This window comes from Pangasianodon hypophthalmus, chromosome 7, assembly GCF_027358585.1.
Source record: "Pangasianodon hypophthalmus isolate fPanHyp1 chromosome 7, fPanHyp1.pri, whole genome shotgun sequence".
NCBI classification, from domain to species: Eukaryota; Metazoa; Chordata; class Actinopteri; order Siluriformes; family Pangasiidae; genus Pangasianodon; species Pangasianodon hypophthalmus.
In genome coordinates, this window is record NC_069716.1 from 28231499 (window position 1) to 28247320 (window position 15822).

The following is a 15822-nucleotide window of genomic DNA, read 5'->3' on the forward strand; positions in this document are numbered from 1 at the left end:
TCTAACACTAAATCTTGATCGTGTAAATTCCAAGTCTTCGCACTGTTCTCTTTGTAGTAGCGGAGAAACTCCCACAATGCATTGCATGTCAGATGTAATACTTGATTTACAAAAAGTAGAAGTTAAATGAGTAAAATATTTTGCTATGTTATGTAGCATACAGTTACAGAGAGACACCACACTACCAGAATGAGAGAAAGAGAGAGAGAGAGAGAGAGAAAGAGAGAGCGCTATGTGGAAAGGGTTGGGGGCAGCAGAACGTGGCAGATCAACCCCCCCTGCCCCCCGGGGTAAACAGTGGTCATTAACTCGGACACTCAGGAAGAAAAGGAAGACAAGATAAAAGGCAGGAATGAGTGGAATTTCTCGAAACATGTCCATTTGTCTTTCCTCTGCGTGGCTCTATCTCTCCAGCTGTGTGCCTTATCCCTGTCTTACTGCTGTCACTCAGCCATCTGTACGAAAGCTCCTGTCATCTCTCCATCTGTGCGTGTGTGTGTGTGTGTGTGTGTGTGTGAGGTTCTGCTAGTCCTGTGTTTTTTACAGCCAATTGTTTCTCCAGCTGTCGCTCTTTAGTTCTCCAGATGACCTGGTTTAAGGTTGAACAGCAATGTTTGCTTTTTTTTTTTTTTTTTTTAGATTTAAAGTGAAAGACAAAGGAGGGGCTTCAAAAACAAGCAAAATGGCCCTTAAATAAATCAGCAAACAAATAATTTGGTAATCTCTTAAACAATCTGATGCCAATAATGATTTTTATACAGCCATCAAGTCAAATTAAAGTTGTCATTTTATCTTATTTGTTTATATTTAATTTCAAAATTCAGGATTTCAGAAAACTAATATTGTTATTATAGGTGTGTAAACTTCAAGCTTCCACATGATATGAAACGATTTCGATTCATAAGGCAGCGATTTGATATTTGACGATACCATTTAATCTGCTACTGATACAATACGATACATTTCAGTTTGATTTAGTACAATGGTGACAAAGAAGAAGGAGTATTTTAAGATTCATTACAGGCAAATCAAGGCCTATTAGTTAAAAAATCTATTTTTTTTACACATCAGTTGTTTGTCCTTTATCAATAATAACAGATTCATGATTGTTGCATCGATTCATTACAATCGTTCCCTTTCAAATCGATGCCCCAGCCATGCGTGGCCAGGAGACCAAGAGAGCAAAATCGGTCAGGTGGGAGTGGCATACGTTGTCAATCACAGCGACACTAGCCAATCCTGGGCATCTGTGAGCTCATGTATGCAGAAGAGGGTAGATAGCGCTTTCCTGCGAGTGTGTTACACTGCCCTGTGAACAGCAGATCAGAAGAAGAATGTGAAAGCATTCACCCTCCCTGGATGGTAACTGTTGTGTGATAGGGCAGAGCTGGCTGGTGGGCGGGAATTGGCCAAGACTAAATTAGGAAGAAAATCAGGGAAAAATCCAAAAAGGAAAGGAGAAAGAAGGACAGAAAATACAAAGAGAAACAACAAACACAGGCTGTAGATGTTTCACTTTGAACTCAGCGTTTTCTCTGAATGTGACGTTTGTAGAGATCATCATGGCAGATTTTTTAATCATAAGAAAAGACCGAGTAATTGGTTTGCCCTTAACCTTCCGGGGATTTTTTATAGTGGTGGTGGAAGGGGGAATTACTGTAAACATACTGAAATATTTATCAGCCTGTCATTACTGAGAAGCAAAGGTGATGAACTAAAGGTTATAGCCATGGGATTAGTCATGAAAAGATAATTGTGCAACCTTTAATTACAGTTTTGTGATGTTATTGTGCAGTTTTTTAAAATAATAATGTTAGTAAATTGATAATCTCTGCATCAAATGACAGTTCTGTCAAACGTTTTTCAAAAAATGGCTTTACCCCCTTAATCCTCCAATCACTGCTTAGCAACCGTTGCTATCTGCCATTTGCTCTGTCCAGTTTCGAACACTTTTTCAGCAGGCACATCAGGAGATTTTTCCAGATGTGGAGAAAAGATGTGCCTATAAGAGCAACACCTGATCCCCTGATAGAGTCGAGCTGCAATCAGCACTACCTGCTGTGTTCATTTTATTGATGAAAAATCTAAAACGGAAAATGTTTGTCAACTTTTTTATGAAAGAAATGTATCTGTAAATAATTAAAACTCTACTCTAGTACTGAAAATATATGACATAATGTATTTACATTTTCCTTAAAGAGGCAAAACGAAAGCATTTCGCTTTCCCATAGTATGACAGACAGTTTCGTCAATTTTTTTTTTTTTTTTTTTACTGAGCAAAACCTATTTCTATTGGCCATTTGAACAGAAGAACCCCAAGAGCTGCACAGATTGACCCCGCCTGGTTAGCATTAGCTGGCTAGCTTAGGAAGACAACTTTTGGCAGAACCTCTATGCTAACTTGATTTAATGGTTGACTGTCAGAACTGTTGAACAATAAAGATGGCTTGCTAAGCTCACCACTAATGTAGCTATCATATATATATATCATATAGATATATATCATATATATAAGCAAATAGCACAAAGCCATTTCTTTAGGTAGGAAATGAGTGAAAGCTCACCAGAAGTTTTGAAACGTTACTACTTATGGTTCTAGATTTGTAAGCATGGAAGTGCAAAAAAGATCCATTGCCAAACTTTTAATTTTTTTTGTGTCAGCTTTCTGTGAGGATTTTATTTTTTCTGCATGGGAGCATCATCAGAAGTGCCCAGCTTAGAGGGAACAGTGATCACAGTGATCATACTCTTATTCATTCGCTTATTCATGCAGGTGCAGTTTCTACATTATCCTGATAAATTACTAAAGGCTAAAGGCGATTATCTTAATTTTAAGCATACTTTAGATAACATTTGGGTTACTGAGCTCTCATTCGCATTTGCATGTTCCTGTCTGTGAAAACGGGAAACTGTGAGCTGATATTGTTGTAGTGGTTTGGATGGTTATCATAGTGTGTGTGTGTGTGTGTGTGTGTGTGTGTGTGTGTGTGTGTGAGAGAGAGCGAGACATTCTTCCTCGCTTTTTTTTTATCTCTCCCTCCTTCTTTCTCATCAGAATAGAACTGTGAACACCCTGAATTCTTACACACACACCTGAAAACACAGACACACACACACAGACACACTGCCCTCCTTTGTTTAGTCGACACAGACACCAAACCCTCCCAGTGTCTGATGAGTAAACGTACACCTTAGACCACAAACCCACACACACACCACAGAGACACACACATACGCACATGCCCTCTGGCTGAAGGGGCTTTTTAACAGGTGTGTGTGTGTGTGTGTGTGTGTGTTTGAGTGGGTGTATAAGGTTGCGGTTTATAGTTTTGCAGTTTCACAAGCCTTAATGATGCCATTACATTTCAGGAAAAAAATAGAAGTGTGTGTATATATATATATATATATATATATATATATATATATAGAGAGAGAGAGAGAGAGAGAGAGAGATTATTAAATCTTTCTCCAAACAACGTTACAGACTTCATCGCCTGCAGCGTTACAGACAACGTTACAGACTTCAACCTCCAGTGAGCAAAAATAAATGTGACAGTGACATAAAATCTCCTAAATACTGTTTCAAAAGCTTTTTTTAAAATGATATTTAGCCTCATTTTCCATTTCTTACATCATCCCTGTAAACTCTGCTATTTTTAAATGAACCCCAAATGACCTCCTCTACTATGGCTCTAAGAAAACCACTCTTCACTCTCTGGTGTTTATTCAGGCTTTCTCTGTTAGCTGTTAGCTCTGTCACTGTTAAAAATGGTGATGCTATTTTTTGCAGAATCTCGCATTTTTGCAGGAATTTATTTGCGCTCCTGGTGATTCAACGTTTCGTGAATGCGAAAGCACTCATCAAAGCTCGTCATTGAGTTTAATGAGCGACTTGTGACAGTGGCTAATAAATTAGCTTGTGTGTGTGTGTGTGTGTATGTGTGTGTGCGATGAGCCCCCTGCCTTCATCAAAGCTGCTGTTTCCCTCTTGACCCTTTTTCACAACCACATACTCATCCATCATTCAGACTTCTCCCTTAAACCAGGACTGAGTGGTGGCAAAAAACAGCAGAAAAAGAGAGAGAAAGATGGAGAGAGAGGGAAAGAGAGGGTGCTTTTATTAGAAGGGAGTAAAACATGTTCTCCTCCTCCCTTTGAATAAAAGCTGTCTGTTTTTCTTTCTCTGACGCGCTCAGAGTCTCCCTCCAGCCTTTTCCTAAAGTAGTAAAATTCCAATTAAAGCTCTCTCTATCTCTTTCTCTCTCTCTCTCTGTCATTGTCTCTCTGTCTGTCTCTTTCTCTGTTTCTTTCTCTGTCTGTTTCTGTTTGTCTGTATGTTTTTCTCTCTCTCTCTCTCTCTCTCTCTCTCTCTCTGTCTGTCTCTGTTACTCGTTCTCTCCCTGTCTGGTTTTCACTCTCTCTCTGTCTGTCTGTCTCTCTGTCTTTCCATCTTTATCTCTCGCTTTTACTTTCTCTGTCCTTCTGTCTGTCTCTCTCTCTCTCTCTCTCTCGTTAGTAATGGATCTCTTCCTGTATAGCTGCCCACTGAAACAGAAAATAGCTCAATCGAAGTAACCACCAAAATGTGAGCGTTTGTTTGTGCATTAGTGTGTGTTTGCGTGTGTGTGTGTGTGTGTGTGTGTGTGTGTGTGTGTCTGTATTTAGCACCTATGTCCAGTTGTGTGTGCATCTTCTTCTGCCGAAACGAGAAATATCCCTGCAGCTCATTTCCTCTCTCTGCCCTGTTCAGTGGTTCTAGCGTCTGATTGGCTGTTTCTCTCTCCCAGGTGAGTCTGGATTGGGCAAATCGACGCTCATCAACTCGCTCTTTCTGACTGACCTGTACTCCAAAGATTATCCCGGACCGTCTCAGAGGATCAAAAAGACAGTGCAGGTACGCCACACCCCTTCACCCATGACCTTTCACAAGACTGATCCAGCTATCTCGTTCTCTTTATCTGCCTTGAACTCTGACCTCCGAGCACAAGTCTGCATCAGAGCCTCTAATCAGGCCTGAGCAAACACACACAGAGCTCCTGCTGCTGCTGCATTAAAGGCTATGATGAAGCCGGCCAGAGCAAACGCCCCGAGAGCCGGATCTGAGACGAAGCCTGGAGTTTTACCCATATTAGGAGATGATAAACAGTGCCAGGGTTCAGTCTGGGGGTCCAGATGGAGGACAAGATCCAAGCTGGGAGTTGGGCTGATTGGAGTCAAGCGTTGTTGTTGTTGTTTTTTTTTTCTTTTCATTTTTCTGGTGGGGGTGTTGACATTCCAGCAGAGGCCAGCAAGGTTCAGTGGGGATCTTAGGAATGTTCCCACGAAACATCAACAGCCAGAGGCGACTGCTTTACCAGCATTCCCGACATTCCCAGTTTTCCCAGCGCACATCACTGTCTTGGTTCAGATGGAGAGCGATGCCTAAACAGCATTAGTGCTAAAAACATTCGTTCCTGGCTAGTTTTAGTTTTTAGACGGTCTCTCGAGGAGCTGTGTGTTTTTTTCTTTTTTCTTTTTTGTTGCGTTCTTGATACTTGTCTAAATTCTTTACACATTTGCATCTGCATTATTTACTTAAATGATCAAATGTATTTAAATGCATTCAGATGATACTGAGTCTATTTTATAGCTTTTATAGATTAGCAGTATAGCAGTACTGCGGATCGTTTTGAGCTTGTCTCCCAGTTTGTATATGAGCTCAAAGACACGCCCACTGGCTGTGCAAAACTTTAGGAAACGCCTGAAAAACTAAAAGTGGAGCTTTGGCTCTTAAAGATTAGATTGTGTTTTTTTGCCTTCTAATATGTCTTTGTTGTAAACAGTTGGATTTTATGTTTAATCTTGGCCAGTTCCCTCCTAACAGCCAGCTCTCCCCTATCATAGGGCAGCTACCAATCAGGGAGAGTGAAGGCTAACACATGCTTCCTCTGAGATACACGAAGCCAGAAATCTGCGTCATTTTGAACTCACAGAGCAGCTTAACACACTCAGAGCAAAGCGCTATCCATCCTCTTTCACATACATGAGCTCACAGACACCCGCGATTGGCTAGTTTCACTGTGATTGACAGGGAGAGAGACCAAGTGCCCCTCCTACCCTGAGAACATACGTTAACATATAGTTACTGATACACCTTGTATTGTTTGCTGTATTTCGCAGCACTGCAAAAGTTGCTAAATTTTTCTTAACAATTTCATAACAATTAAGGCTTGCCAGTCCAACCTGCAGCATCTGTAAGGCTGATTGCTTGAGCAAATTTCTACTAGGTTTTGTCAACGTGAGTGTTAGAAAAAGTTGTCGCTCAACCGGATTGGCTGATACAGACCCAGTGAAACACACACACGTAGGTTGATTTGCAGCGTCTGTGCGAGAAATGTTTCAGAAATCCGCAAATGCTGAAACACACATGGAGAGTGTTTGTGTGCTAGATGCACATTTGTGAACGAATGTTTTATTTCGGAAGCCAAAGTATTTGCGGATCTTAATATTTTTTGGAAATCGTGTTATTTATTTGTAAATTATGCAACGAAAAATACTTTAGGGTGTGTGTGTGTGTGTGTGTGTGTGTGTGTTTATCCAGCATGCAGACACCAGCAAGTATATTTTTACTCTCAAACAATCTGGTGTGCTTGCCATATTTGCGGTCATGGGAACGGCAGCGGTTGGGAGGCTGAACATTTTTGTGGTATCTTTCGCTTTTTCAGACACGACTTATGACCCTAGATGAGGGTGGGAGGAGAGGACACACTTGCATTCGTTTATTCGCTCTCTCTCTATCTCTCTGTCTCTCTCTGCTGTGCACTGCTATCCATGACTATGTAGATCAGATGACCATGTTGTTAGTGTGTTTGTGTGTGTGTGTGTGTGTGTGTGTGTGTGTGTGTGTGCGCGCGCATGTGTATGTGTGAGAAAAGGGGAAGCAGATGGAGTGAGAGATGCAGAGAGTGAGACTACATGTTTTACCAAGCAGGTCAGACAAAAATAACGAGGCGTGTGAGAGTGAGATCGTCGAACAACGCAGCTAAAATAACTACAGGAAACGATGTAGCCGCGGTTCAGTCATGAGGAACAAGAGATAGACATCTCACCTCACTGCTGCAGGTTACCAGCAGTACACACACACACACACACACACAGAAGGTCTGCGGTTTTCAGAAGTGCTATTTGACCTCTGGAGCTCTTTTTGCTAATCATTGTAACTATAGTGACCAACGATCTTCACACTTTTCACACCACACATGCTCCCATGATGCTCTAATACAATGGTTCTTCATTGTTTGTTCTTTAGTTTTTCTGCACTGCACACTTTTGTTTATCTCTAACACAACTGATTTAACAAATCCAACACACACACACACACACACGGTTCAAGCTGTTAGAGACTCACCTGAATTAAGCAGGTGTGTTGGAGCAGGAAAACACTAAACCTGTCCTTTATAGACGGAATAAAGAAGCATAACTGGGAAATGAGGCATCAGATTATGTTTATCGTCTGCTTTTCATTCCGCACAGTAGTAGGCGTGTGCATCCGAGGTGATATAATGTGAATCTCAATACATGATCAATGATGTCATGTATTTAAAATATGTTTAAAGCAGCCACTGACTCAATACAGTAAGTGCAACATGGTGTGATTCAGGAAGCAGTTCAGACTTGATGATGTTCGCTATAAGGAATGTGAGGCCACACCCCCTTTAGTGAAACTGACAAGCACACAGGCCACGCCTCCTTTACTGTCTCCTGCACTTTACGTAATTGATAGGCATAGAGGCCACACCTCCTTGGGTAGGTCTGACAGGCAGAGAATTCACGTCTCACAGAGGCCACACCCTATTTTACTGTGACTGACGAGCACAGAGACCACGCCTTCTTCACTGTAACTGAGAAGCACAGAGATCACGCCTTCTTCACTGTAACTGACAAGCACAGAGACCACGCCTTCTTCACGTTAACTGACAAGCACAGAGACCACGCCTTCTTCACGTTAACTGACAAGCACAGAGACCACGCCTTCTTCACTGTAACTGACGAGCACAGAGACCACGCCTTCTTCACTGTAACTGACGAGCACAAAGACCACGCCTTCTTCACTTTAACTGACGAGCACGGAGACCACGCCTTCTTCACTTTAACTGACGAGCACAGAGACCACGCCTTCTTCACTTTAACTGACGAGCACAGAGACCACGCCTTCTTCACTTTAACTGACAAGCACAGAGACCACGCCTTCTTCACTTTAACTGACGAGCACACAGACCATTCCTCCTACGTCGGACCTGACAGACACAGAAGTCACATCTCACAGTGGCCACACCTCTTTTACTTTGATTGAAGGGGGCCACGCCTTCTTCACAGCGACTGACAGGAGCCGAGCCTTTACTTCTTACACTGGGACTAACAGACACAGAGGCCACACCTCCTTTATGGTGACTGACAAACACAGAGGTAGTAGCCACACCTTTCTCACTGTGACTGAGATGTACAGAAGCCACACCTCCTTTAGTGAGACCAACAAGCACAGAGGCAAAACCTCCTTCTCTGTAAATGACAGGCACAGAGGCCACAAGTCCTTTATTGAGAAAGATAAGCAGAGGCCACAACCACAGAGAATGTGGTTCTCAGTGAGACCATGTCTCTTTCACTGTGCCTAACAGACAACAGTGACTGACAAGTACAGAGGCCACACCTCCTTTAGTGAGACTGACAAGTACAGGGGCCACGCCTCCTTTACACTAACTGATACAGAAGCCACATCACACAGAGGCCACGCCTATTTTACTGTAACTGACAAGCAAAGAGGCCCTGCCTCCTTCTCTGTGAGTGACAGGCACAGAGGCCACTCCTCCTTAAGTGAAACTGACAAGCGCACAGACCACACCTCCTTCCTTGGAACAGAAAAACTTTATTGTAATGATGTTTTATAGTGATGTTGGTGTTAATAGCCATGCAGTAAGAGCTTCTGTCTTCTTGATCTGATTGGTTCCTCAGGTGGAGCAGTCCAAAGTGCTGATTAAGGAGGGGGGAGTGCAGCTCACACTCACCATAGTGGACACGCCAGGGTTCGGTGATGCTGTGGACAACAGCAACTGGTGAGTCTCCTCATGTTTCCCAAGAAATGGGGCACTGTGAACTTTTTGAACATTTGGGATATGTATTTTTAACACAGGCTCTAAACCGAGTCACATGGAGTGCTGTAAAAATGTCACTGGGCATTTTATGTCCTAATTTCTGCTCCGTTCTCTGTGTGGCACTCGTTCTCTTCCTTCACTTCTCTCTCTCTATCCATCAGTTGGCAGCCAGTGATCAACTACATCGACAGTAAGTGTGAGGACTTCCTGAATGCCGAATCACGCGTCAACCGAAGACAAATGCCAGATAACCGAGTGCACTGCTGTCTGTACTTCATCGCCCCCTCTGGTCATGGGTGGGTACTGCAGCCACAAAGCATGGACGTTTATTAGTGTCCTGCAAGACAGAGTAACAGAGGAAGCAGCAGAGCATCGATCTGGAACACTTTTTTGTGTTTGGGACAAGTGGAAGTGAAGTAACATGGTTTTGGTGATGGATCGGGGGAAATGAGGTGATGTGAGGTGGACTGAGCGAGAGAGAGAGTGTGTGTGTGTGTGAGAGAGAGAGATAGAGAGACAGTGATGCAGTTGCTTTGCACCATGACCTAAAAAGATTAGCTAATGGTCTCCTCACTGAGCATGCTCTGTAGAAGATGAGATGTGATCATGTTCCCTCGAACGCCTCATCTTTCTCTTCTTCTATCTTTATCTCTCTTTGTTTCTTTAAATAATCAGACACACCTTTCCTCAAAATCCCTTATAGTTGGTCTCTTCCAGATTCCCACTTTAATTTTAGAGTTATGGATATGACACGAAGCTTTGACGACTTTAAATTTTACCTTTTCAGCATATTAGTCACTGTGTATCAGTCAGTGTTATTATAATATATAAATATTTAGCAACCTCATGTCTTTTCCTGTAATGCTCCTCCACTTAATGTAGGTTCTTTAAGACTTTTGAACATTGATATGAATATTTACTATTAAGGATCCAGGATGTGCAGTATAGGATTACTTCACTATATACCAGGGATTAGAAACAATTTATTTTTCATTTTGGTTCATTAAAAAAAAAAAGGAAAACAGTATTCAAAAGAAACAGTATTCCCTGCTCCAGCATTCCACACTCCCGTATTTAGTTAGAATGAAATAAATGAACAGCTAATAACTTTAAATTCTCTGCATGTGATAGCCTACTGTGTGTATGTATATATTTGTGTTTAAATATATGTGTATATGTAGGGCAAAGACAATCAGAAATTAGATAAACACGCTAGTAGATCAAAACTGTACAATGACAGACAATTCATGGAAAATGAAAAAGGTCAGACAGGTGTGTGTGTGTGTGTGTGTGTGTGTGTGTGTGTGTGTGTGCGTGCATGGGGAGCCATTTGGGTCAAAGCCAGAGTGAATGTTACAGTTGTACAAAACTCTTTCTCGCTCGCTCTCTGTGTTTTAGCTATTTGAACATAATTTTTAAACACTATAGGAGAGCTAATACGTCTCAGCCACATGGCCATATGAATCTATTTAGCGCATTCCACAGAAAAAAAAAAACACTTTTTCCTCAAAGTATTATGGAAAATGTTGACCAAACAGCTGTACAATTTTCCCACAAAGGCTAGTTTTGCTGTGACCTCGTGCACCACATTTACTTCCATGTCCTATAAACTCTGTGATGCTTGACATTCCCGAAATGAATAAACTGCCCCTCACTTGCCCTGTGTCTCACACACTCGAGCACACACACATACACACACACACACACACACAGACACAGTCCATGCAGAAGAACAGGGTCTTTGTCTGTAGTGAGAAAAACACAGCGATGTGAGCCAGGCGTTTAACTCTGTGAGGTGATTACGTATGGAAGAAAGGCTAAAGAAACAGTGTGTGGGCGCACGCGTGTGTGTGTGTGCCTGTGTGTGTGTGTGTGTATACGTCACCTTTCTTGTTTTCTAGCGTATCAACAGTTATGAGTTTTTAATATGTTTCTGTTATTAAATCCATAGCTAATAGAGTTCATATGTTCTGTATTTAATTACTGAATGTATACAAAATACATTGTTTATAATGTATTGGACTGAATCTATCCCTAATACACAGAGAATCGTATTTTAATACCAAATTGATCACTGGTAAAACTTCATTTTAATATCTGTTAAAATGTCTGTTCAGTTTAAAGCCTCTGGATATCGAGTTCATGAAGCGTCTACACGACAAAGTCAACGTCATCCCGCTTATCGCGAAGGCCGACACTCTCACACCGGAGGAGTGCCAGCAATTCAAGAAACAGGTGTGTGTGTGTGTGTGTGTGTGTGTCTGTGCATATTGTGTGTTCCTTACTGATTATGCTTTCTCCCTGTTTTGTCCTCTAAACATGTCTATTTTTAACTCTCTTCTAGATTATGAAGGAGATTCAAGAACACAAAATTAAGATTTATGAGTTTCCCGACACAGAGGAGGACGAGGACAGCAAACTCATCCGCAAGATAAAGGTAGAGAGAAGATCACGCCATATACACGAATATCAGTGTATTAGTCATACAAAATACACCCACATACTGTATGGTCAAATGCATATTATATATATGTATATAAAATACAGTTATATAAAATATTTCCACATAATGTTGAGTCATAAACTGGGCTGTCACGCATATTTATCACGTCAGTCTTCACGTCAGACGCATTTGATCCCGTTCTCACCTGTTCTTAGCGCCGTACACTTGTGAAAGAAGTGTCCTGATCCCCCAGGACGCATGTTAATGCCAGGTGTGAACGGGGCCGTAGAGTTTTTTGTAGCTTTCACTGGGTACTTCAGAGTCGCTCTTTGTCTCCAGTGCTGTGCGGGGAACATGAAGCTCCTGGTGACATTCACCCTACAATTCACCCAACAAAACAAGGGATACATATAAAACGTAATGTTAGATAATATAACAATACATAATTTAACTACATACATTCCCATCAAATTCATATCGGAAAGTTATTTGTGAGTATATTTGATTGTACTGCATCTGAATGTTGTATATGATTGCACAGTAATAGGATTATATCACATACGGAAAATGAAATGAAATGATAATAGTTTATGACTCATCAAAATTATATATATATATATATATATATATATATATATATATATGTATATATAAAATATACAGTACTGTATATAATATAATGTATTATATTAAACTAATAAACTAAATATAATGTACAGTATTGTGCAAAAGTCTTAGGCACCCTATTTTTTTTTCTTACAAATTTTGTTGTAGAGTTTTATTTTATAATTTTACATTATTGATTCAGTACAAAAACATTTTAGATTCCAAACATTAGTTTTCAGGCACAAAATGAAATGTTACAGAAAAATGTTTGTATGTCAGTAAAGAAAGCAGCAGATTCCATAAGAGACACTTTTCAGATAAAAACAGAATGAAGGCTGCTGGGTTTCGCTGCAGAAATAAGAAGCGAGTCGACAGTCAAAGTCTCCAGAAGAACTGTGGCTGCTTCTGCAAGATGCTCAGTAACACTTCCAGCTCATTTCCTTATAAAACTGCACACACTGCACCTCAGATACTGTTTTTTTTTTTAAGCAAAGGGTCGTCTCACCAAATATTGACTTTGTTTCATTTATTACTGTTTACTGCTTTTTATGGTATTTTCTTTAATGTAGAAACATTAATTTAATTATTTTTAAAGGCATCTTCGCTTTACAGCATTTCTTTGCATGTGCCTAAGACTTTTGCACAGAACTCTATGTGTATATATATATATATATATATATATATATATATATATATATATATATATATATATATATATATATATATAAACTGTATAATGTATACTACAAGCACGATCATAAATAACATACAGTACACAGTATAAGATCCAGATGCAGTACAGTCAGTGCAGTGCTGTACTGTTTTAGATTTTCACAGATCAGTATACTGTTACATACAAAATACATTTGGAAAAACATATGTAAAAAAATGACTGTAATTCCTAAACGGTTAATACAATATTTTTGTTAAACCCCTTGAATTAAAGCTGAAAGTCTTCACTTCAATCATCACACTTCAATCTCGATTGCTTCATTTCAAATCCATTGGTGGTGTACAGAAGAAAAATTGTGAAAATTGTGTCATTGTCCAAATACTTAGGGACCTGACTGTATATAATGTGTTATTTTTGTACAGTATTGTTCCCATTTTGTATAAATATGCACATGCCATATGTAAAATATGAGGCCCAGTATAAGTCCCAGTAACAATGGAGTGTCAAAATGGAGGCTTATTTATAGATTTTAATTTTTTTAATTGTTATTTTAGTCTAGGACCCCTCCTTGTGTCAGCAAGCCACGATCATACATCATGATAAAATAATGATAATGAACATTCGCCAGCCAATGAGATTCAGAAATGAGTATTTTTGTGGTCATGGGATATAATATATAATATATTTATATAGTGTATAATGAAATATCCATTTAGGAATTTGTTGTTTAGGTTATTCATCGTTATAATCACTCAGTCTGATAGCTACAGTGGATGTATTGGTGATATTTGTTTTATTCTGTAATGACTGATTCCTCCAACAGCTTCTAGAGCAATCAATACTGATGATAACGTGTTCATTGATATTTGGTTGATTTTGAGATCAGTAAGTTTGTTCTACGTGCCACTGGCTCTGTCTCTTCTCATCAGTCATGTATGTGTGTGTGTGTGTGTGTGTGTGTGTGCGGTAGGAGCGGATGCCTCTGGCCGTAGTGGGCAGCAACGTGGTGGTCGAAGTGAACGGCAGGAAGGTCAGAGGGCGTCAGTACCCCTGGGGTGTGGCAGAAGGTACGTTCCACCCCATCATGTCCCGTATGAATGTTATGAATGACCTATATGAATGTTATCAGGACTGTACCACTTTTACAGAATGGGGGTGCAGTAGTGCTAATGAATGGAGCACTAGTGTAAGCGCAGTTATACAAGTCTCAAAATATGATCTCCATTCCTCCTCAATCAGTTTCCCAAGAGAAGACCTCTGGGAAAGGAGGCACAAGTGCACACTGGGTATTGTAGTTCAGTTATATCTAATGAACAGTCCCTGTCACCCCTGTTGCATCACACACCACAAATGACTTTGGTGTCATGTTGATTGTTGTATTTTTATTTTTCCATGTTTACTTTCTTTCTCTACAAATTCCCTGTTTTACCAAAGATATTTTTTTTTGTGTGTGTGTGTGTTTGAATCGTACTTGAATGTGGTGGTGAGTGTTTCTTTTTTTTTTTCCTTTCTTCCTTTCCTCGGTCGTTCACGTCTCGTTCTTTCTTTTTTCTCTTTTTTCTTTCTGTCTGTTCTTTTCCATGACTGACAGAGGGCATTTTTGGTAAACATCATTTCTCATGTTTATGCTACTTCCCCTCTCCTACGTCCCCTAAGCCCCCCCCTGCCTTCTCGTTCACTCTTTTATGTTGCTCTGACTGTACTCATGGTTTAAGGTCGTGCTCTACCAAGCATCGTGGAGAAACCTATAAACACTGGCTGGTAGAAACAGAGCAACATCGCTCTCTAACTCATGTTTATAGGTTCCTAATTATTTCCCATGTTTTCACAAAGAAAACCTTTATCCCAGAAGTGCATGCTTCCCATCATTTGATTCCAACCCTCATTTTTTTTTCTCTTATAAGGATCCATTTACATGTGGGGTCACAATATGCAGTAACACTTACAGTAATGTTTAACAGGGTGGGCGATGTGATGAAAATATTACTATTCTGAACATTTCCACTATATACAGTATCACAGTAATTAGGTCTGTTAAAAAAGGTTAAGATGTAAAGACGTATGGTGGTCCCTGGTTCTTGAGCTCGTGTTACTATCTGTGTGGAGTTCTTCCTTGTGTCCAATGTAGGGTTCCTCAGGGTTCTCTGGTTTCCTTCCACCTCCCAAAAACATGTTGGATTGGCTATTTTAAATTGCCCACTGTTTGTGAATGTCTGTGTCCATGGTGCCCTACGATGTACTGGCATCCCACCCAGGCTGTACTCCCACCTCACACCCAGCGTTCCCGGGATAGGCTCCGGATCTACTGCAACCTCTGACCAGGATAAACCTCTCACTGAGGATTGAAACCTAAATTCAGCTACTTGTTTCTGAATAACAGCTAATCATTTAAAAAATACTGATGTTCTGTCATAATCTCCTAAAGCACAGAGAGCCATAACTGATCCCAGGCTTAATTATAGCATTATGTCAGAAGAACCATGCAGTAATTTATAGAGACAGGCTTTTTGTTCCATACATAATTAAGCCGTTGAAGCTCAGTGATAAATGTTCTGTGTTACTGGCTGGAAAAATGAGTTCAAATCCCCAGAATGCCAGAGATCCACAGTTAAGCCGTAAAGTCCTCGCTCTCTCAGCTCTAAGCCTTGATTGTATTCTACTTCATCTGGACATGAGAGTGTAAAGATGTCAGTCAAATGAACTGAAATGAAACATATGTGGTATTACATTTTTTATTGATTCTATTAAATATATAATGTTCCCTTGCTTATTTCTCCTTATACCTTGCAACAACTGTCTGGTTCATCTTTAGTAGCGATACTTGTGCTAGTTGTCAGTTTTATTTAGCCTACTTGTAGCCTACTTCTGTTGAAATGAGGTGACCTATATAACATACTTCCACAAAACCGACTATGCTTGTTAGGAAAATACTGGTTTTATTATTGCATCTATACTAAGAGGGCCCTAATATG

General features: G+C 40.3%; 1 protein-coding gene across 2 annotated transcripts in view; it reads left to right on the plus strand.

Annotated features, from left to right (window-relative positions):
- The window catches only part of LOC113546645 (septin-7-like), a 37405-nt gene that overhangs the window by 12249 nt on the left and 9334 nt on the right, over positions 1-15822 (plus strand). For both annotated transcript variants that reach the window (XM_026946602.3, XM_053235222.1), the window contains exons 3-8: positions 4788-4894; positions 8989-9089; positions 9290-9424; positions 11246-11363; positions 11473-11565; positions 13821-13917. In XM_026946602.3, coding sequence (XP_026802403.2) covers positions 4788-4894; positions 8989-9089; positions 9290-9424; positions 11246-11363; positions 11473-11565; positions 13821-13917 — 651 coding nt within the window. The remainder of the gene's footprint in view (positions 1-4787; positions 4895-8988; positions 9090-9289; positions 9425-11245; positions 11364-11472; positions 11566-13820; positions 13918-15822) is intronic.